The sequence below is a fragment of the Bufo gargarizans genome, chromosome 4 (assembly GCF_014858855.1).
Source record: "Bufo gargarizans isolate SCDJY-AF-19 chromosome 4, ASM1485885v1, whole genome shotgun sequence".
Taxonomy (NCBI): domain Eukaryota; kingdom Metazoa; phylum Chordata; class Amphibia; order Anura; family Bufonidae; genus Bufo; species Bufo gargarizans.
In genome coordinates this window covers 432,756,008-432,779,039 of record NC_058083.1, presented here as the reverse complement: position 1 = coordinate 432,779,039, position 23,032 = coordinate 432,756,008, and the positions used below count along the sequence as shown (strand labels likewise).

The following is a 23,032-nucleotide window of genomic DNA, read 5'->3' as shown; positions in this document are numbered from 1 at the left end:
TCAGAAGTTGTGCTTTTTGAATTTTTAGAATAATGATACAGCCATTTTATTTGATACTTTTGTGCTGATTCTTTTATTTTTTCTCTATATTAACCACCTCCCAACCGCCTAACGCGCCGATGCGTCCGGGAGGTGGTTGATTTGTTCCTCCTGGACGCATCGGCGCGTCATCTCGCGATACCCGAGATTTCCTGTGAACACACAGGAACAGAAGGTAAGCGAGTGGATCTCCAGCCTGCCAGCGGCGATCGCTCGCTGGCAGGCTGGAGATGTGATTTTTTTTAACCCCTAACAGGTATATTAGACGCTGTTTTGATAACAGCGTCTAATATACCTACTACCTGGTCCTCTGGTGGTCCCTTTTGTTAGGATCGACCACCAGAGGACACAGGTAGGTCAGTAAAGTCACACCAAACACCACACTACACTACACTACACCCCCCCTGTCACTTATTAACCCCTTATAAACCCCTGATCACCCCAAATAAACTCCCTGATCACCCCCCCTGTCATTGATCACCCCCCTGTCAGGCTCCGTTCAGACGTCCGTATGATTTTTACGGATCCACAGATACATGGATCGGATCCGCAAAACACATACGGACGTCTGAATGGAGCCTTACAGGGGGGTGATCAATGACAGGCAGGTGATCACCCATATAGATTCCCTGATCACCCCCTGTCATTGATCACCCCCCTGTCATTGATCACCCCCCTGTCATTGATCACCCCCCTGTCATTGATCACCCCCCTGTCAGGCTCCATTCAGACGTCCGTATGATTTTTACGGATCCATGGATACATGGATCGGATCCGCAAAACACATGCGGACGTCTGAATGGAGCCTTACAGGAGGGTGATCAATGACAGGCAGGTGATCACCCATATAGATTCCCTGATCACCCCCTGTCATTGATCACCCCCCTGTCAGGCTCCATTCAGACGTCCGTATGATTTTTACGGATCCATGGATACATGGATCGGATCCGCAAAACACATGCGGACATCTGAATGGAGCCTTACAGGAGGGTGATCGCCCATATACACTCCCTGATCACCCCCTGTCATTGATCACCCCCCTGTAAGGCTCCATTCAGACGTCCGCATGTGTTTTGCGGATCCGATCCATGTATCCATGGATCCATAAAAATCATACGGACGTCTGAATGGAGCCTTACCAGGGGGGTTATCAATGACAGGGGGGTGATCCGGGAGTCTATATGGGTGATCACCCCCCTGTCATTGATCACCCCCCTGTCATTGATCAACCCCCCTGTAAGGCTCCATTCAGACATTTTTTTGGCCCAAGTTAGCGGAAATATATATATTTTTTTGTTTGTTTTTTCTTACAAAGTCTCATATTCCACTAACTTGTGTCAAAAAATAAAATCTCACATGAACTCACCATACCCCTCACGGAATCCAAATGCGTAAACATTTTTAGACATTTATATTCCAGACTTCTTCTCACACTTTCGGGCCCCTAAAAAGCCAGGGCAGTATAAATACCCCACATGTGACCCCATTTCGGAAAGAAGACACCCCAAGGTATTCCGTGAGGGGCATATTGAGTCCATGAAAGATTGAAATTTTTGTCCTAAGTTAGCGGAAAGTGAGACTTTGTGAGAAAAAAACAAAAACAAAAATCAATTTCCGCTAACTTATGCAAAAAAAAAAAATTCTAGGAACTCGCCATGCCCCTCATTGAATACCTCGGGGTATCTTCTTTCCAAAGTGGGGTCACATGTGGGGTATTTATACTGCCCTGGCTTTTTAGGGGCCCGAAAGTGTGAGAAGAAGTCTGGGATCCAAATGTCTAAAAATGCCCTCCCAAAAGGAATTTGGGCACCTTTGCGCATCTAGGCTGCAAAAAAGTGTCACACGTGTGGTATCGCCGTACTCAGGAGAAGTTGGGGAATGTGTTTTGGGGTGTCATTTTACATATACCCATGCTGGGTGAGAGAAATATCTTGGTCAAATGCCAACTTTGTATAAAAAAAATGGGGAAAGTTGTCTTTTGCCAAGATATTTCTCTCACCCAGCATGGGTATATGTAAAATGACACCCCAAAACACATTCCCCAACTTCTCCTGAGTACGGCGATACCAGATGTGTGACACTTTTTTGCTGCCAAGGTGGGCAAAGGGGCACACATTCCAAAGTGCACCTTTTGGATTTCATAGGCCATTTTTTACACATTTTGATTGCAAAGTACTTCTCACACATTTGGGCCCCTAAATTGCCAGGGCAGTATAACTACCCCACAAGTGACCCCATTTTGGAAAGAAGACACCCCAAGGTATTCCGTGAGGGCACGGCGAGTTCCTAGAATTTTTAATTTTTTGTCACAAGTTAGCGGAAAATGATGATTTTTCTTTTTTTTCCTTACAAAGTCTCATATTCCACTAACTTGCGACAAAAAATAAAAAATTCTAGGAACTCGCCATGCCCCTCACGGAATACCTTGGGGTGTCTTCTTTCCAAAATGGGGTCACTTGTGGCGTAGTTATACTGCCCTGGCAATTTAGGGGCCCAAATGTGTGAGAAGTACCTTGCAATCAAAATGTGTAAAAAATGGCCTGCGAAATCCGAAAGGTGCACTTTGGAATATGTGCCCCTTTGCCCACCTTGGCTGCAAAAAAGTGTCACACATCTGGTATCGCCGTACTCGGGAGAAGTTGGGGAATGTGTTTTGGGGTGTCATTTTACATATACCCATGCTGGGTGAGAAAAATATCTTGGTCAAATGTCAACTTTGTATAAAAAAAATGGGAAAAGTTGTCTTTTGCCAAGATATTTCTCTCACCCAGCATGGGTATATGTAAAATGACACCACAAAACACATTCCCCAACTTCTCCTGAGTACGGCGATACCAGATGTGTGACACTTTTTTGCAGCCAAGGTGGGCAAAGGGGCACATATTTCAAAGTGCACCTTTCGGATTTCGCAGGCCATTTTTTACACATTTTGATTGCAAACTACTCCTCACACATTTGGGCCCCTAAATTGCCAGGGCAGTATAACTACCCCACAAGTGACCCCATTTTGGAAAGAAGACACCCCAAGGTATTCTGTGAGGGGCATGGCGAGTTCCTAGAATTTTTTATTTTTTGTCGCAAGTTAGTGGAATATGAGACTTTGTAAGAAAAAAATAAAATAAAATAAAAATCATCATTTTCCGCTAACTTGTGACAAAAAATAAAAAGTTCTATGAACTCACTATGCCCATCAGTGAATACCTTAGGGTGTCTACTTTCCGAAATGGGGTCATTTGTGGGGTTTTTCTACTGTCTGGGCATTGTAGAACCTCAGGAATCATGACAGGTGCTCAGAAAGTCAGAGCTGCTTCAAAAAGCGGAAATTCACATTTTTGTACCATAGTTTGTAAACGCTATAACTTTTACCCAAACAATTTTTTTTTGCCCAAACATTTTTTTTTTATCAAAGACATGTAGAACTATAAATTTAGTGAAAAATGTATATATGGATTATTTTTTTTTGCAAAGTTTTACAGCTGAAAGTGAAAAATGTCATTTTTTTGCAAAAAAATCGTTACATTTTGATTAATAACAAAAAAAGTAAAAATGTCAGCAGCAATAAAATACCACCAAATGAAAGCTCTATTAGTGAGAAGAAAAGGAGGTAAAATTCATTTGGGTGGTAAGTTGCATGACCGAGCGATAAACGGTGAAAGTAGTGTAGTGCAGAAGTGTAAAAAGTGCTCTGGTCATGAAGGGGGTTTCAGCTAGCGGGGCTGAAGTGGTTAAGGCTAAGGCACACTAGCAGCATGGACCTCCGGGAGGCTGTTCCGTCGGGTGAACAGCCTGTCAGATCCGTCCTGCCGCTAGTGAACATGTGCCCCTGTTATATCAGGCAGCAGGTATATCACACCCATTGCCAATAGTTGTTGCAATAGCGCTTGTCCCTCTATATAGCTGCGGTATCGCAGTAGAACCGCGCACACAACTGCTGCACAATACAAATGCACTATAATATACTTTCTATGTTAGAAAGTATATTACACATAAACCAGTCCTTGAAAGGACTATTAGCTAGCATTTGGTATCCCTAACAGTCTGTCCCTGCTCCAAAAAGCAACCTCTCCCTATGCTGGCAAAAAACAGAATGTAAAATGTCTGCTAGATCGGGTTCTGTTATGTCTCAATTGGCTGTCCTGTCCCACCTGATGCATGTCATGGGTCAAAGTTCGGCGCAATGCAAAAGAACATGGCGCTGGCGGACATCGCCATATGTTCTCATGTTCGGCGAATCGCGACTGCGCAAAGTTCGCCACGAAACGACCGCTGGGCAAACCGCAAGGCCCTCTCTAGTGCTAGAGTCCCAACAGACAAGACTTTACTGTCCTCATAAGGAGGATGACTCTCAATCTCCTCATCCTCTTTGGCCCATCCACGCTGAACAGATGGAATAAACCCGCTATGGGTACTACCCTCTATAGCGGTGGCAACTGTCTCCTGCTCCTCCTCATCATCCAGTTCGCGCTGAGAAGACGAACGGAGTGTGGTCTGGCCATCACCCTGTGTACTGTCTTCCCCCATTTCCACCTCTTCCACATGCAAAGCGTCCGCCTTCATTGTGAGCAGCAAGCGTTTCAGTAGACACAGAAGTGCAATGGTTACGCTAATGATAGTGGCATCGCTGCTCACCATCGGTGTTGATTCCTCAAAGTTGCGTAAAACCTCACAGGAGGTCAGACATCCATGCCCACCCGTTGCTTGTAAAGAGCGTAAGTTGACTGGAAAGGCGACGACCATGTTGTAGCTGGTATGCCACTACTGCCCTCTGCTGCTCACAAAGCCTGGCCAACATGTGGAACATGGAGTTTCAGAATGTGCTCACGTCGCACAACAGTTGGTGAGCTGGCAATTGCAAGCGCTGCTGCAGCATTGCCAGACTGGCAGCAGCTGGAGATGACTTTCAGAAATGGGCACACACGCGGCACACCTTCACCAGTAGCTCAGTCAAATTGGGGTAGATTTTGAGAAACCACTGAACCACTAAGTTGAACACGTGGGCTAGACATGGTATGTGTGTGAGCCTGCCAAGCTCCAAAGCCACCACCATGCCTATTTGTAAGTTGATTGGCGAGAGTCACAGCTCAATCTGGTCCCTTATACCCTGCCACAGCTCTGCGGCGGTGTGCTGTTTGTCACCTAAGCAAATTAGTTTCAGCACAGCCTGTTGCCGCTTCCCCACTGCAGTGCTACACTGCTTCCAGCTACTGACTGGTGCTGCAAGATGAGAATTCAGTGGTGGAAGTGGAGGAGGAGAAGGGTGGGGGGGGGGTTGCAGCCACTAATGTAGGTGGTGGCGGAAATCCTGATAGAAATAGTGCCCACAATCCTTGGCGTCGGTAGCACCTGTGCCATCCCAGGGTACGACTCACTCCCAGCCTCCACAACGTTCACCCAATGTGCTGTCAGGAAAATGTAGCATCCCTGGCCAAAAGCACTTAACAACTGGCACATGGACAAGTGGACCTTCTCAATAACTGCGTTGGTGAGGGCACAGGTGATGTTACGGGACACATGCTGGTGTAAGGTGGGGACGGCACACTAGGAAAAATAGTGGCGGCTGGGGACTGAGTAACAAGGGACGGCCGCCGCCATCAGGCTGTGGAAAGCCTCAGTGTCCACAAGCCTAAATGGCAACATTTCCAGGGCCAGCAATTTGGAAAGGTGCGCATTTAGTGCTATGGCCTGTGGGTGGCTGGGTATTTGCGCTTTCGTTCAAAGGCCTGGGGTATGGGCATCTGTACGCTGCGCTGGGACACAGAAGTGGATATGCTAGCCGATGGTGCTTGCAAAGGTCCAGGTGCAGGGCGGGAGGCATCCGCGTCTGCGTCTTGTACAGGGGATTGGCCAGCACGTAACACAGGGGAAGAGAAGGCAGTGGTGTGACCCGCAGACACCGATTGTGGACCCAGGCATTCAGCCCACCTATTAGGGTGCTTTGATGCCATGTGGCGGATCATGCTGGTGGTGGTGAGGTTGCTAGTGTTCACACCCCTGCTCATTTTGGTACGGCACAGGTTGCAAATGACAAATTCTTTTATCGTCCGCACTTTTCTCAAAAAAGCGCCAGATTGTGGAACACCTACCCCTTGGCAAGGGAGATTGCCGCTAGGGGGTTCTTCAGGGAACAGTTGCGGGCCTGTCTGCTGTGGCCCGCATCCTCTCTTTTGCCACCCCACTGCCTCTTCCAGCCTGTTGCGGTGCTGCGGATCCCTCCTCTATGCTGCTGTCCTCGCTCGGCTTGCGACCTTCCCAGGTAGGGGTCAGTGATTTCATCGTCCACCACATGCTCCTCTTCCACTTCCTCACTCTGGTCATACTCCTGACTTTTTGACCTAAAAAAAACCTCACTTATTGACACCTGTGTCTCATCCTCATCATCAACCTCTTGAGACACTAATTGCCGTTGACTTATTGGCAACTGTGTCTCATCATCATCATCCACATTGTGAAACACAAATTGCTGTTCCCCACAGTCATCTTCTTATGACTGTGGAGGCTCAAGAGTTTGGAAATTAATACACAAGATCTTCTCATGTCCCTCTTCAAGCAGGCTTGGCGAGGGCCCAAATCAAGGAATGGTGCTGAAAAGAGCTCCTCGGAATATCCGAGCGTGGAATCACTTGTTTGCCAAGACTCTCCATGGTGGGAGGAAGGAGGATCAGGGTGAGGATTCTGTTGACCAGACTATTGGCTACTGAGACTGGACTTTGGGGAAGACAGGGTGGTGCTTAACCGAAGCATTATCTACTGCAATCCAACTGACCACCTGGTCGCACTGGTGTGACTTCGAGAGTGGTGTCCTTCACCACCCTGCAAACTGGGACATGAAGCTAGGTATCGTGGATGAGTATGTTTCTTGTGCTCTGGCAGCAGCAACAGTTTCACCGCGCCTGGGGCCACGGCCTCTGCGTGCACAATCAGCAGAATGGCCACTTCCCTGTCCCTTACTGCTAGCCTTGAGCATATTAAATTATATATAGGCTTGCAAGTAGGTCACACATACAGTAGCGCAGGTTTTGTAAGTGTATGCGCAAATAAATTACACTGTATATCACTGATATTTAGGATGCGTAAACATTATACAGGAGATGTCGCCCCAAAAAAAAAAATCTAACCATAATCTTCACAAAGTGAAAATCGATAAGCTTTATTGATAACACATAATTACATACATGATGGTAAAAGGCAGCACAAAAGGTGGAACACAAAGATGAGGAACAGGACCCAAGGGAGGCCGAAAGGTCAGCACACCAACAAGCAGGGAAAAGAATACAAGATGGTAAACACCAAGACACCTCAGAATAATAAGCCCCAAACAATGCTACAATGGAGGCAAATATGAGGATAAAAAGACTTGGTGATTAAAAAAGATAATAAGCATACCCTGAATGGTGTGTCGATCTCTCAGCCACCTCCTGACCCAACGCCGTTTCGCCAGTAAACTGGCTCCTTCCGGGAATATGGAACAATGGACCAACCCTCCCCTATTATAGTTCTCACACAGGTGTGTAGAGAGATAATTAAAAACCTAAATAACACCTCCACCAATGGATATGGAGCTTCAAGTATTGTGGACCAATCAGCAGCATCACATGCACAGGGCGGAGGCGGGCCTGGAATGATGCGGCGGTCACGTGACCCGACACATGACCACAGCATCAGAGAGGCATCACTATCACCGCCCCTGCTACGGAGGAATAGCCAGTCTGCAGTCTGTAAGGGCATGCCAAGGGAGGAGCCAGAGTGATGCAGATGTCATATGACGAACCACATGACCATAGCATCCCAACCTGAAAAGGCCACACCTCACTACAGGCCATGTAAGAACACCAAGGGGGGAACAAGTATGATGCGGCGGTCACGTGACAGAGCACATGACCGCAGCACCAGACGCACATAACGGCAACAAGCGATCAGTCAGCAGCACACAAGGAAGCACCAGGGGCAGAGCGGTTGTGACGAACATTCACACATGACTGCAATGCCACAAACACACCCAGACCACGCCTCCCACCAAATGTTTACAAGTGATGTACATAATATAAGATATAAAATATAACCAATCAAGGAAAATAAATAATAATAATATATTGCAGCCAGATAAAACAATAGCCCTTAAAAGGACTTTTGTGTCTCTAACACCTTTCAACAGTAAACCCTGCCTGAAAAAAAAAAACAAAAAAAAAAACACAATACCTGTCCCTACACCCGATGACGCGTTCTGGCCAGCCAATCACTGTAATGCATTACAGTGAGTGCCAGTACTTCTCTGCAGGTTTATTAGCTGCGTAGCAGCCAACAATCGTTCGGGGAGGGGACTCAAGCATCGCGCTCGAGCACACTCTGTGTTCGGCCCAACACTGATGTGCTGAGCATCGCGATGCTCAAGTCAAAATGGTATTCGGCCAAGCATGCCCGTCCAACACTAATACAGACTATTATTATGGTTTTGATACGGTGTATTTGGCCCAACATAAGACAAAACAGAGGTATAACTCAAAGGTTCTGTACTTCAATGCAAAAATCTGTAATAACGCCACCCAACAACCATGTGGCAATTATAATGCAAACGGTCTATGGGCCCCTCATGCACCAGGCTCTAGGTGCAACAGCTACTTCTGAATCTCGTATATAGCTATGCCTCTGAAGCTAAAACATGCCTTTGAATGATATAGGTATTGGTTTGGGAAGGTTGTCAACTACTGTATATGTACATTCTTCTTAAATGTAATTTGTGTTAGGTTTTGGATATGTTGTATCATATTTTGGGCTTGTATTTGTACCAATAAAAAGCCAAATTTGCTGATAAACTGCATAGTAACAAGTAGTGGACAAGTGGAACACACAGTTTACATGTGTATTGTAATGAACATTAGCGGCCTTTACACAGACCAATAGAAAGCGCAGTGGTCAGGAATGAGGATGTTCATTCCAATCATTGCCCCATTTAAATGCAGCATTAATCTGGTTTAGTTCTCGATAGCAACTAATCAGATTCCACCTTTCATTTTCTATAAGAGCTCTGAAAAATAAAAAGGTGGAATCTGATTGGTTGTTATGGACAGCCAGTTTTCCTTTACATCAGATTTGATAAATCAACCCCCTTTGCCATCACTTTGCCCCCAGCAGAGATCACAATCTAAGTTCCTTATCAGTATGTCTTTGGCGTGTGGGAGGAAACCGGAGTACCCCGGGGGAAACCGACGCAAACACAGGGAGAACATATAAACTCCATGTTTTCATTGGTCAGGTTGAAACCTAGGACTCCAGGGCTGCAAGGCACTAGTGCTGACCACTGAGCCACCATGCTGCCAATACAGATACACTTTTTGTCAGCAGCACAATCGGGGGCGGACTGGCCATAGACCCTACAGGGAATTTTCCAGGTGGGCCGATGCCCATAGGATCACCTGAGTCCTCCTCACAACTGTTGGCAACTATAGGGGTCATTATTAGCGGAAGTCCAGGCAGCATGCTGAAGGTAGGGCTGGCTTGGTGTTGAGGCCCACATCTCACCTCCTAAGCCCCCTGCTCCATATCCATAGTAAAGGCAACTGGCAGAACGTGGCAGCTATTGATGGCCACCCCAAAGGGACATCTTCCGGGGAGGTATTCTGTGCTGCACTGTGGTATTGCTGACCCTGACAACTTGTATTGGTCCCATCTGTCAATCTGGATCCACTTACAACATTGAAGCCACTTTTAGTTTTTTTTCCAGGGCCACTTTAAGTTTCCAGTCCACCCATGAAGACACTCCTGTTTACACAGGGTGCTGCCAACAAACAAGGATTTTTGGTGCCGTCTGAGTGTTTGTCATGTGATCGGCAGCACATTATCGGGAATGAGTGTTCTTAAGTACTTTTGTTCCTGATAATTGAAGGGCTCTCACACCATACAACATATGCTGATTATTTCCTTGTCCAGATCAGGGAGTGGCTGGAAAAATGCAAAATATCAAAAGGACATTCAGTTCGAGGTTTATCTGTTGTATGACATGCAATAAGCGAAAGCAAAAGCTTCATGTTCTTTGCAAAACTATGAAAAGAGAGATAATGTTCGGGCATTTCCGGCAGAGCGGTGTACACAGCGGCAGTCAGTATGTCCTAATCCTATCTCTGCACCAGAAAAACTGTCTGTGTAGATATCTCCTGCCACTCCAAGCCCTGAGTGCTTCCTAACAGACAGATAAGACTGGCCTCTCTCATAAGGAGCACCAGTATACAAAATAAAGACATTTGACAAAGGTTTAGATCAAGCTTAGTAACAATAAAATACTATGGTGGTCATTTATCAAACTGGAAAGGTGGAATATATATATATATCATTTTATTTTACACACACAACTTATTATCATTGTACCATACTTTTACACATGCATGTCATTTAATAAAGACCATTTCTAATGATAGCCATAAGAATCTCCCTGCTATCAGTTTTACAAACAAACTAGCAATATATGGAAATACCACTCATTTTATCATTCACACTTTGTAATATAAGACCCCTTGCAACAGAGGAAACCACACAGTGTTAAAAAAACATTACCACTAACTGGAAGACTGTCAGAATATGACACCAGGTCTGTGTAACACTCTGCAGACTCAAGTACGGTATAAAAAGTCAACCATAAGGGTTGGAGATGCCCCTGAGCTGAACATGTTGAGGGATTTGCGATCTCCTAAGGCTAAGGGCTCATGCACACGACCATTGGATGTTTTGTGGATCCACAAAACACGGATACCGCCCGTGTGCATTCCGTATTTTGCAGAACGCAACAGCTGGCCCCTAACAGAAAAGTCCTATCCTCATCTATAATGCGGACAATAATGCGACATGTTCTATTTTATTGTGGAACGTAAATATGGAATGCACTCATTATTAGAGTTTTCTGGAGTCCCATTGAATTCACTTCAATTGGACCGCAAAAAATTGAAATGATGTGTGCTGGTTTCACATAAGGGCCGCAAAAAAATAGAACGGACACGGAAACAAAATACGTTAGTGTCCATGAGCCCTAATACTGTTAAACAATGTCCCAATAACATTCTAATACAGTGTCAAAATAATACTACTATACTGTGCCTAAACGGGCTTTTTGATTCTTAGTTCATCAATACCTGATCCGTGGGGGTCTGACACCCAGCACCCCTTAGCTGGTTTGGTAAGCGTCTCTCACTGGAAACTATACAGTAGATGGAGCTGGAAGCACAAGGCTTTTTGTCATTTAGTAGTAGTCATTTAAAGAGTTTTTTTTAATGACTAGAGTCATTTAAAAAGAGTGTCTGGCGGAGGGGGAAGAATACAAAATGTAGATTTTTGCAAAACGGTCTTGGAGTTCAACTGGATTGATGTCTGGCGTCACTTAAATCCAGAGGAAAAAATGTATTCCTGTTACTCTAAAACACACCAAACGTGGTCAAGAATAGACATGGTTCTAGGAAATAAAATTTTAATGACCCAAACTGGGATAAAGATAAAAGTATTTGCCTATGGCTTTATCCGATCACAGTGCCATTGTAATGGATTTGGATTTGGACAAGAGGAAAAATTTGCCATTGTTCAAGTTCAATCCACATTGGTTATTGTATATCCCAGATGTAGAGAGTGTAGGGCTGGAATTAAATACATTTTTTTTTTTTTAAATAATGGTTCTGCTAAAAGATCTATAGTGTGGGACACGGCGAAGGCATATTTGAGAGGATGTCTGTTTAAAAAGGTGAATTACTTTTAAAAAAAACACCAAAGAAAAGGGTAAACTACTGGAAAAAAACTTAGAAGAAGCAAGATCCATATGTGTAAGGAATCCGACCGGAAATAATAAGAAAGAGTTTTTTTTTATAATAGTTTTTATCTGATCGATGGGGATCCAACACCCAGGTTTGGGAAGGCACAGGCCCTCACAGTAGCACCTCTGCCTTCTCCCTGCTAATCAAACACAGCACCATACATTGCATGGAGGTTGTTCTTGGTATCACAGCTCAGCCCCATTCACTTCTATATTCACCTCCATAATCAACCTGATATCTCCATACAGCATTAGGCCTCTTTCACACTACCGTTTTTTTTTTCTGTTTTGCGGGCCGATTTTTGTATTCCGTATACGGAACCATTCATTTCAATGGTTCCGCAAAAAAACGGAATGTACTCCGTATGCATTCCATTTCCGTATTTCCTTTTTCCGTTGAAAGATAGAACATGTCCTATTATTGCCCGCAAATCACGTTCCGTGGCTCCATTCAAGTCAATGGGTCCGCAAAAAAAACTGAACACATACGGAAATGCATCCGTATGTCTTCCGTATCCGTTCCGTTTTTTTCTGAACCATCTATTGAAAATGTTATGCCCAGCCCAATTTTTTATATGTAATTACTGTATACTATACATGCCATACGGAAAAACAGAATGGAAATGGAACGGAAACACAACGGAAACAAAAAACGGAACAACGGATCCATGAAAAACAGACCGCAAAAAACTGAAATAGCCATACGGTAGTGTGAAAGAGGCCTTAAAATGTATTGCCTGCGTGTAGGCAAACTTTGTTTCACCTGAAGTCACGCAAGACTTTAAAAATTAGGAATCCGAAGTTGGGTTTGGTAATGGCTGGTATCTCGGTACCAAACCCGACTTTGGATTCCTAAATTTTTTTATGTTTTTAAGGATTAAGAAATTAATATCAAATTAATTCACCAATGTCTTGCACGGCTTTGGGTAAAACAAAGTTTGAACGAATCATCTCTGATCCGAAGCTCGATTCACTCAAGCCTAGATACAATCATACAATGTTCAAATCAGGACTCATGCACATGGCCGTTGCCGGAAAACACGGATACTGGCAGTGTGTGTTCCGCATTTTGCGGAACGGAACATCTTGGCCTGTATAGAATGGTCTTATCCTTGTCTGTAAAACAGACAAGAATAGGACATGTTCTATTTTTTTGTGGGGCTGCGGAATGGACAGATGGATGCGGCCAGCACAGTGTGCTTTCCGCATCTTTTGCGGCACCATCGAAGTGAAATGGTCTGCATCCATTCCCGCAAAAAATGTGGATCGGATGCGGACCCAAAATGTGCATGAGCCCTAATGCTGTATACCACAGGCCAAACAATACAGCCAAAGAACAGCAAAAAATATAAAGTATTAAATAAATATAGTACAATGTACACATCCTCCAGACAAGGACAGAGCGTTAGCCCTTTTAATTTTAGAAATAGCTCTTTAGGAGTCCAGAGCTCTAACCTCCTGTTGCTGCAGCATATTTTACTTGCAGGAGTCCCAGAGAATCCACTAGTGCGTAAGTTTTGATCGCCACCATGAAAGTAAGCTTCTCTACTTATGTGATTGCATACCAAACTGCAAATGACTGGTAGATACAATTTCCCCAATTTCTAAATGAAAAGATGGACGTAACTCATGCTAGCCAAAAACAGCTTTGAGCTAAGCGAGCATTTGACTGACGTCTCTGTCTGCTGACCACCATCCACGTGCACGCTCAGTCAATCATCCATGTGTTTTGAAGCAGGAGAGGGGGTAAGCTGCTGCCAGACATTTTAGCCAGTTGCTTATCTCCCTGAGAACATTAAGATTGACCATGTTGAAATCCATCTGCCAGATCCTTATCTACCCAGACTTCATCTGTTGGAGATAGTTAGGAGAACTACAGTAGAGGAAATTAGTGGGTTTGGCTGACATTAATGTGTATGGCCAGATTTAGCACTAGTATACACTTTTTTTTATTTCATATGGGTCCAACTGTGTTATAAATTCAGACGTCCTGTATACATACCCATATGACCATGCCATAATAAGAAAAAAACCAAACATTAATAAAAACAGGTCTGTAAAGTACATGTTTTCTTGTGGTTCTGAATTAGACTATCAATGTCAGCATCAAATGAGATCCTCTGCAGGACACCATGAGTTCTGTTTTTCATATAAGTCTCCTCACGCTGATTAAGGTGCTCCCTGCCTCCAAGGAGATTTGCCCCCCAAATCCTGACTTAGGCCTCTCGCCCAGTAAAGCCAGTACTCTCTGCTCTGCACTGATGAGGGGCAATCACCCAGAAACAGCTGTCTGCAGATGAGATGCTGGCTTATTTAATATCTGAGTCATTTCTCTAGGCCTATTTAAAGGGTCGAACATTGACTTATAAGATAGCTACCTTACATCTGGTGGCATTAGAGGCAGAGCTTGCTAAGAGCTCATTTGCATCCCTTTCTTCAGTAAGTCCAGGCTCACTGAAGGATCTTTTGGTGTGCCAATCAAGCCTCACTGTCTGTTGTTGATACCCACTGTATCTCACATAATTGCACCATTATAGGCGTTGTCCAACTCCTAACTCAAAATAAATGAAAGGAGTGTGACGTCCTGTCCTTAGTTACATGCACTACTGCAACCATTTACTGGCCTCAGAACTGACAGGTCCCCAAGCCATACTTGACTGTTAAGGCCAGTGAATATGTCAGAAATTTTCACCCATCATATATACCAGATGTAAAAGGAGAACATGACGTAAACAGAGCCCAAAAAAACAAGTAAAAAAAAAAAAATCTTGCATCCTGTGGCTTACTTTCATTTCTGAGATATTTTAGCTGATTTATCTTATATGTTCATCTCTACGCTTACACTGCCCATCCCATCACTATCTGATTAACACAACCCCCTAGACATCCACTTGGTGAATGATGATCAGTAGTACTGAGGAATATTGATGGACGAACATCGTCCGGGTCAGTTCGCAAATGCGCGTTCGCAATCAAATGTTAGCGAACCACTCATTCAGGGCGGGCCCCAATGACTTTAATGGCAGGTAAACCTGAAAAACCTTCAGGTCATATTTGCAGCCACCAAATACTTACTAGAAGAGCACAAATAGTCCCACAACATGGACAGTGACATACCAGAGGGGATCATTAGCAAAAATTCCCCCCCAAAAAATGTATTTTAATCAGGGGTCATTTTTATGCGTCAAAGGGAAACTCTCAAAAATGTGCCCTGCTGGAGCATAGAGAAAATTTATTTTCGGCCACGGGAGTACAGGCCCTAAAAATTAGGCATGCATTTGACAGAAAAGAACTTGTGATTATGTGGCTGGAGGTACATTATGCGGTCACTGGATACAAATTTTAATGTCGGCCAGTACAGGCCCCCAAAATTAGGCATTCACCTGACAAAAAAGGTCTTTTATGCCGCTTTATATACTTAAGACAAGGACCATGAATTGTTATGGGTGGTGGCGGATATGTGTGGGCTGGCATGAGGAAATTCAATTACATGTGGTCGTCACAGGTGTTGAATTCCTCCGAGATCCATGCCTCATTCATTTTCAGAACTGTGAGGTAGTCCACACTGTCGTAAGCTAGGCGAGTACGCTTATCGGTAACGATCCCCCCTGCTGCACTGAACGTCCTTTCGGACAGGACACTCGACGAGGGGCAAGCCAAGAGTTCCATGGCAAATTGTGTTAGCTCTGGCCACAGGTCAAGCCTGCACACCCAGTAGTCCAGGGGTTCCTCGCTTTTCAGAGTGTCCACATCGGCCGTTAACCCAATGTAGTCAGACACTGGGTAGGCTGCAAGAATGGTCTTATATCCAAAGTGACCAATACATCTTCAAACCGCCCTCTTCTTGCAGGCGCTGTAGGATTGGTACTGTTTCGCTGTGGGTGGAAATTCCTCTGCCAGTGCCCGCAACAGCAGAATGCAGCATCTCTCGCAGCAAGGCCTGGAAATGCTGCATTCTGACAGCCCTCTGTGATGCTGGTAACATGTCTGCCATTTTGTGTTTGTACCGGGTGTCTAAGTACGTTGCCACCCAGTACTGGTCCTTGCCCTTTATGCTTTTAATACAAGGGTCCCTCTTCAAATACTGGAGCATGAAGGCCCCAATTTTCACTAAATTGGAAGTGGTGGAGCGCCCTGGCTCCTGCTCATCGCCCAGGAGAATGTCGTCCTCGGTCTCCACTGACAACACCAGGGATACCCGAAAAGTTTAAAGTCCCCCTTGAAGCCTGCTCTTCTTGCTCCTCCTCCTTCTCCCCCCAGCCACCATCCTCCTCTGACTCCTCTTCACACGCCTGTTGACTTGTCTCAGATGGAGTAGCCCCCCCTGGGAATTCATTCAGCATTGCGACTTCCTCATCTTCCTGCTCCTCGACGGCCTGATCAATGACACGACACAATGCATGCTCCAAAAAGAAGGTGGAAGGTACAATGTCACTGATGGCGCCCTGGCTGCGACTGACCAGTTTGGTGATCTCATCAAATGGCCGCAGAAGTCTGCATGCATCGCGCATGAGCAGCCAATGGCGTGGTGAAAATAAACCAAGCTCCTCAGAACCTGTCCTGATGCAGAGTTCGTACAGGTAGTCATTAACGGCATGTTGCTGCTGGAGCAGCCTTTCAAGCATATACAAGGTGGAGTTTCAGCGCGTCGGGCTGTCACAAATCAGACGTCTGACGGGCAAGTAGTGTCGCTGGTGAATGTCAGCAAGGCGAGCCATCGCCGCGTAAGATCTTCTAAAATGGCCAGAGATTTTCCTGGCCTGCCACAAGACATTCTGGACCCCAGGGTATTTGTCAACGAAACGCTGCACAACTAAGTTCAGGACGCGTGCCATGCCCTGTTTCAGCACGCTCAGCAGATTGTCGCACACCACTTTACCAACTGTCAAATTGAGCAGGGTTAGCCACTGATCGGCCTGTGACCGCAGAGCTGAAAGCGAGCTCTGCCTGCTTCTCCTTCTCCTCCCTCTCTGCTGCTCGGTCTCTGCCTCTGAACTCCCCTCCTCTTTTGTGGGCACCCATGTGACGTCCATCGACACGTCATCATTGTCACCTTCACCAACACTGACTTTAGAGATCTCAGAGTAGGCAGCAAAAGCATGGACCTCCCACCTTGGTCTGATCTGGGTACTGTTGTCAGACCGCTGGGTGGCAGCCGTTACTACCGCCTCTTCCTCATCCGATGTCAAGAATGGCTGCGCATCGGTATGGTCTGGGAATGGATGGGGAAATAATTCCTCTGACTCGAGTGACTCGAGTGGAGGGGCTATGGTGGTGGTGTATTTGGGTTGCACACAGCAGAGAGTGAGGAGGGTGCAGATACAGAGGATGAGGAGGGTGCAGAATCGGAAGGGTGAGTGAGCCACTCAACTAACTCTGGTACGCCTTTTGAAGTACTCGCACGCGCCTTCCCCAATTTAGGCTCCGGCTTGGTGCACCTACTCGACCCCTACAACCCCTTTGAAACGGCCTGCCTCTTCCTCTGCCTGTCATTTTCAAAATTACCCTTTGCCTAAGTCCCTAGAGTATTTGTGGAAGCAGGTATATCGCAGCCCTCAATCAGTATTTTGTGGAAGCAGGTATATCGCGGTCCCCAATCACAATTTTGTGGATTCAGGGATATCGAACCCCTTAATCAGTATTTTGTGGAAGAAGGTATCCCTCAATCAGTTTTTTGGGGGCAACGAGTATATCACACCCGTTGCAAATAGTTGTTCCAATAGCGCTTGTCCCTCTATATAGCTGCGGTATCGCAGCAGAAGCGCACACAACTGCTGCACAATACAAATGCACTATATAATTTCTATGTTAGAAAGTATATTATAGATATATCAGACCCCTTAGTATATCACACCTATCGATAGCACACCTATACCAGTCCTTAAAAGGACTTTTGTGACCCTATTAGCTAGCGTTTGGTGTCCCTAACAGCCCGTCCCTGCTCCACAAAGCAAGGTCTCCCTACACTGACAAAACACAGAATGTAAAATGGCTGCCAGATCGGGTTCTTTGATAGGGTGGGGGTGTGTCCATGTGCTGAAACTTCTCAATCATCTGTCCTGTCCCACCTGATGGATGTGTCATGGGTCAAAGTTTGGCGCAATGCAAAAGAATATGGCATCGGCAGATATTGCATGTTGGGCGAATCGTGAATGCGCAAAGTTCGCCGCGAAACGACCGCCGGGCGAACCGCAAGGCCATCTCTACTCAGGAAATCCAGTCTCATATCTACAGATCACAAACTGGAAGGGAAGAAGGAACATTTTATCTTCAAAATAGGTCATCAATATCCGATCTGCTGTTCCCTGCAGCCTCTGATCCCAGACCTGACCCTTAGGCCCCTTTCACAGGAGCGAGTTTTCTGTCCTCGTGGGTGCAATGTGTGAAGTGAACGCATAGCACCCGCACTGAATCCTGACCCATTAATTTCAATGGGTCTGAGCACATGAGCGTTTTTTTTTTCACGCAACATTTCTGCGTTGCGTGAGAATCACAGCTTATTCTATATTCTGCGTTTTTCACACAGCTCTGGCCACATAGAAGTGAATGGGGCCTTAGTGAAAAATGCTAGGAGATGTTGTTTGTAAATTTTTTATTTTATTTTTTTATGCGTAAAAAACGCATCAAAACTGATGCCACATGAAAAAAACATGTTATAAAGGGAAAATAATAAAATCTACAGACCACCTAATCCACACCCGAACTTCAGTGAAGAAGTCTGGGTACAAAATTCAGTATTTTATCACGCACGTGCAAAACACATTGCACCCGCGCGATAAAAACTGAACTGAAAGATTTAATGATGAGTGTCGCAACTTTGTTTTCTTATATCATTGGTTTTGGAGAGCACCACCTTTCACCGCTATTTGTTCTGTGTGTTGGAGGGTCATCTTGGACGCTATACACATGTAGCAGTGCCGGCTATGTATTTTCTTCATGGACTTTTTGAGTAAAAACTGAACACGCAATCGCAGTCAAAACTGACTAAAATTGCGTGCGCACTCGCGTGGGTTTCCCGCAATGCACACGCGACACATCGAGAGCAAATCCAGGATGCCCATGTGAAAGAGGCCTTAGAGTGGAGCTGAAGGCACAGCGCCGTTTCAAGGTGTAGTGGCCGTGCTGGGTTACTGCAGCTCAAGTGAGTGGGGCTGAGCTGCAATACCAAGCACAGCCGATGACTATCCAATGTACAGCACTGTGCTTGGAATACAATAAACAGTCAGCAGTGCTTGTTCGACTGCCATAGCCCCTATAGGCCCCATGCACACGGCCGTTGTTCACAGCCGTGTGCGGGCCGTGGAACCGCGGCCTGGATCCCTCCTGAGAGCAGGAGCGCACGGCGTCACTGGTTGCTATGACGCCGTGCGCTCCCTGCTGCCGGCACAGTACAGTAATACACTGGTACGATCTATACCAGTGTATTACTGTACTGTGCCGGCAGCAGGGGGCGCACGGCGTCATAGCAACCAGTGACGCCGTGCGCTCCTGCTCTCAGGAGGGATCCAGGCCGCGGTTCCACGGCCCGCACACGGCTGTGAACAACGGCCGTGTGCATGGGGCCTTAGTCTGCTGATTTAGTCAAAGGGTCAGTTCACTCCTCTGATTTCTAGAATAAACGTGTAAAAAAATCTGCGCTGAATCCAAGCAGATTTTTCTGACTCAAAATTAGGTGTGTTTTTTTAATGTGTATTTTTCTTTTTCCCATTAATTATTATAATGAGAAAATCAGCATTGATTCTGCCCCAAGATAGGGCATGCTGCGTCTTTTTTACAGCCTTTTTTTAGTAGTCAGGAGGAGCTGAGTAGATTGATGTATAGTTTTGTGGGAAAATATTCAGTAAAACTTGCATTTCATTCATTGAAGTTCCTGCTCTTTCGGGTCTTTGAAGTGCAAGAGGAGGTGGTCGGTCCTATCAGTGATTGACAGCCATCTCTCCATACACAGTCATAGAGGGAAGACTGTCAATCACTGATCGGACCGACCACCTCCTTGACTTCAAAACCCAGAATGAGAAGGAATTTAAATTAATCAAATACAAGTTTTACTGAATCTTTTCTGACAAAACTATATATCTGTATATATCTGCTCAGCTCTTTCTGCTCTACAGCACGCTGCCTGAAGCTCAGACACCATGTTCAACGTGACAGGTTCCCTTTAAGTATGACACAGCTGTTGGGCGGCACCATGTTTCCTTTCCTGTGATAGGGTCTTGCCTGGTACGGCACACCAATTTTTTAAGCAGAATAACGGCAGCATTTTGTTTGAATGGGTGAAACTGCATGCGACTATAAGACTCGGACACGTGTAGCGTGACATAAAAGTCATGCAACATCGCACCTAATGAATGTCAATAGTGTCACAATGCGACATGTGACATACTGCGACCCGACAGCCACACAAATCCAGATGGATGTTGTATCGCAGATCGCATGTGGCTTTTTCTCCACTGACTGTAATGTAAGTCACGAGTGACATGCGTCTTGCTGGCGACTTGCTGTCACACGCTGTGATTTGGAGGTAAAAACACAGTCAGATCGCAGAAAAGTCACTGCCGATTCGCATGTGACCTGCATTAAAGTCAGTGGAGTAAAAATGTGTGTGCGACTTGTGACCTGTGACACAAAATCCATCTATTTTTTACCTTCCTGTGAAGGGGTCACAATGCTGGGCTTGATTCTGTGAGGGGGCACAGCTGGGCATAACCTGTGAAGGGGGCACATACCCGGACATAACCTGCGAAGGGGGCACATATCCGGACATAACCTGCGAAGGGGCCACATATCCGGGCATAACCTGCGAAGGGGGCACATACCCGGACATAACCTGTGAAGGGGGCACATATCCGGACATAACCTGCGAAGGGGGCACATATTTATTATACACACTTATATAGCGCTACTAATTCCGCAGCGCTTTACAGACAGTATCATCCAACTGTCTCCAATGGGGCTCACAATCTAAGGTCCCTATCGGTATGTTTTCGGAGTGTGGGAGGCAACCGGAGTATCCGGAGGAAACCCACGCAAACACAGGGAGAACATACAAACTCCATGCAGATGTTGCCCGGACATAACCTGCGAAGGGGGCACATATCTGGACATAACCTGTGAAGGGGGCACAGTGTGGGCATAAATACTGTGCAGTGGCATAAAGGAGGAATAATTGCTATGTGGGGGGGGTCTAGGGGACTGGCTGGGATTAGGTGTTTAGTTATGTTTTGGGCAGAGTTAAAGGTGTGTCCTAGCAAGGGGAAAAATTTGCCGCGGCATACGTGGAGTCCCTTTTCCTTCTTTTCAAAAGTTGGGAGGTATGACATAGGACTCATGCACACAATTTCATACAAAGCTGTAAGGCTACATTTTTACGACAGTGAAAAACACCCATTTTTGAACAGCTGTCACACGGCCTTTTTCAGAGCCAATGAAAGTCTATGATGTTATTCACATGGGCATTTTATAATGGCCCGTGGACGCAAAAAACTGGATGTATTTTTTTGGGCTGTTTTCACAGCCAGGTGGACCTGATTGATGGACCCCCAACTGCCCGTTTTTCATGGCCGTTTAGACAGGTGTGCACATTTGTAATGGCTATTACAAATGGGTACACTGTAAAAAATAAAAAGGTCATTCAAGGGTTAAAAAAAAAGGTCTACCTCATCCACTTGCATGCACAAGGACACTCACTGCTAAGTAGAGGCCCCAACACATTGACAATAATTTATGGCAGAAAACTGGTGGAAAAGTATAGCTGCCATGGATTTCAGTGGGCGGGCGAACAGCGACAGATGCAATAAAGTTGTCGTATCTTAGGCCTCATGCACACGACTGTATAGGTTTTGCAGTCTGCAAATCACGGCAATGTCCTCTCCTTGTCCGTAAAATGCAAAAGAATAAGACACGTTCAATCTTTTTATGCGGGGTCGCGGAATGGACGTATGGATGCGGACAGCACACGGTATGCTGTCTTTGCTGCCCAATTAAAATGAATGGGTTCGCATCTGGCTTTACTCTGGTGGACATTTTACTGGTATACAAGATGGCAGGTCTTAGTAAACGTGCCCTGTGGAGTCCTCGCACTGCTAGACAGACTCCATATCAGTGTGCATGATCACTAACGCAGAGAAATAACATTTTAAGCTCTGCTACATCTGCAAGTAGCTGTATTGTAACCACATATCGTCAGACTAAAATTGAATATAAAATGACGTCAAGTAATGCTAGCTACATTACACTAACAAAAGAACAGAGACCAAGATAAACCTTCACAAAGAACATGAAGCTTTTTCTACTGACGGTAATGCTCATACGAGTGGATGTGGTAAAGTGCTACAGAGGTGACTATCGTAAGCCCTGTGGACGTATACTCACCGCTGAAGGTCCCAGGTGAACCTGTGGCTGCTAGGAATAGGAGGATCACAGGGCTCCAGGGAGCAGCCATGTTGTCTTGTAGTTCTCAGAGGAGCTGATGAGGCTGCAGAGTATGTAAGACTCTCACAGGAAGATGAGTTTGTGTGTGGAAACTTTCTGGTTTGTACCATAGTCTTCCTGTTACTAGCAATGCGCAGCCCTGTTAACCACCCTGACCACTGACACTGAGAGGCGCTCACATAGAGATCATTAGATAAGACTGGTTACAAATAAATTATAGGGATACGGAATATCTATTGGAATATTTACCATATTGCCTAATTATGTCAATTGTAAACGGCTATACAGCAGGCTACTGCTGCTTCCTAATAGGAAAACCAAGCATGTACTAACTCAGCCTTGGTGCAACTACAACTCCCAGCATGCCCCATTCACGTCTATGAGAGCCAAGTGCAAATGATTCCTGTGCTCACCACTTCCTGGTTAAAGGATGTTAGCTGCCATCAGACCCCTGTTGCACTGGTTTATGGGTAATTGCTTATTTATGTGCGTAAATAAGAATAGTATATTACTCTGGTGCAAATTTACATTTTTATGACTTTTGCGTTTTGCCAAGCTATTTTATTGTTTTCCTGTCACTGACCATTAGAGGCTGCTTTTTTGGTGAGAGTCTAAGGCCTCGTTCACACTTCAGTGTTTAGTCAGTGATTTCCATCAGTGATTTGTGAGCCAAAACCAGGTGCAACTCTAAACACAGAACAGGAGCAGATCTTTCCCTTCTACCTCATGTCTGTGGAGGCTCCACTTCTGGTTTTGGCTCACAAATCACTGATGGAA

At 45.5% G+C, this 23,032-nt stretch overlaps 1 protein-coding gene across 1 annotated transcript in view; it reads right to left on the bottom strand.

Annotated features, from left to right (window-relative positions):
• Positions 1–22,522, bottom strand: part of LOC122935888 (cystatin-F-like) — a 32,641-nt gene extending 10,119 nt beyond the window's left edge. The window contains exon 1 of the mRNA XM_044291812.1: positions 22,196–22,522. Within this exon, the coding sequence (XP_044147747.1) occupies positions 22,196–22,265 (70 nt within the window). The 5' untranslated portion in view covers positions 22,266–22,522. The remainder of the gene's footprint in view (positions 1–22,195) is intronic.
• Positions 22,523–23,032: the final 510 nt, after the last annotated feature.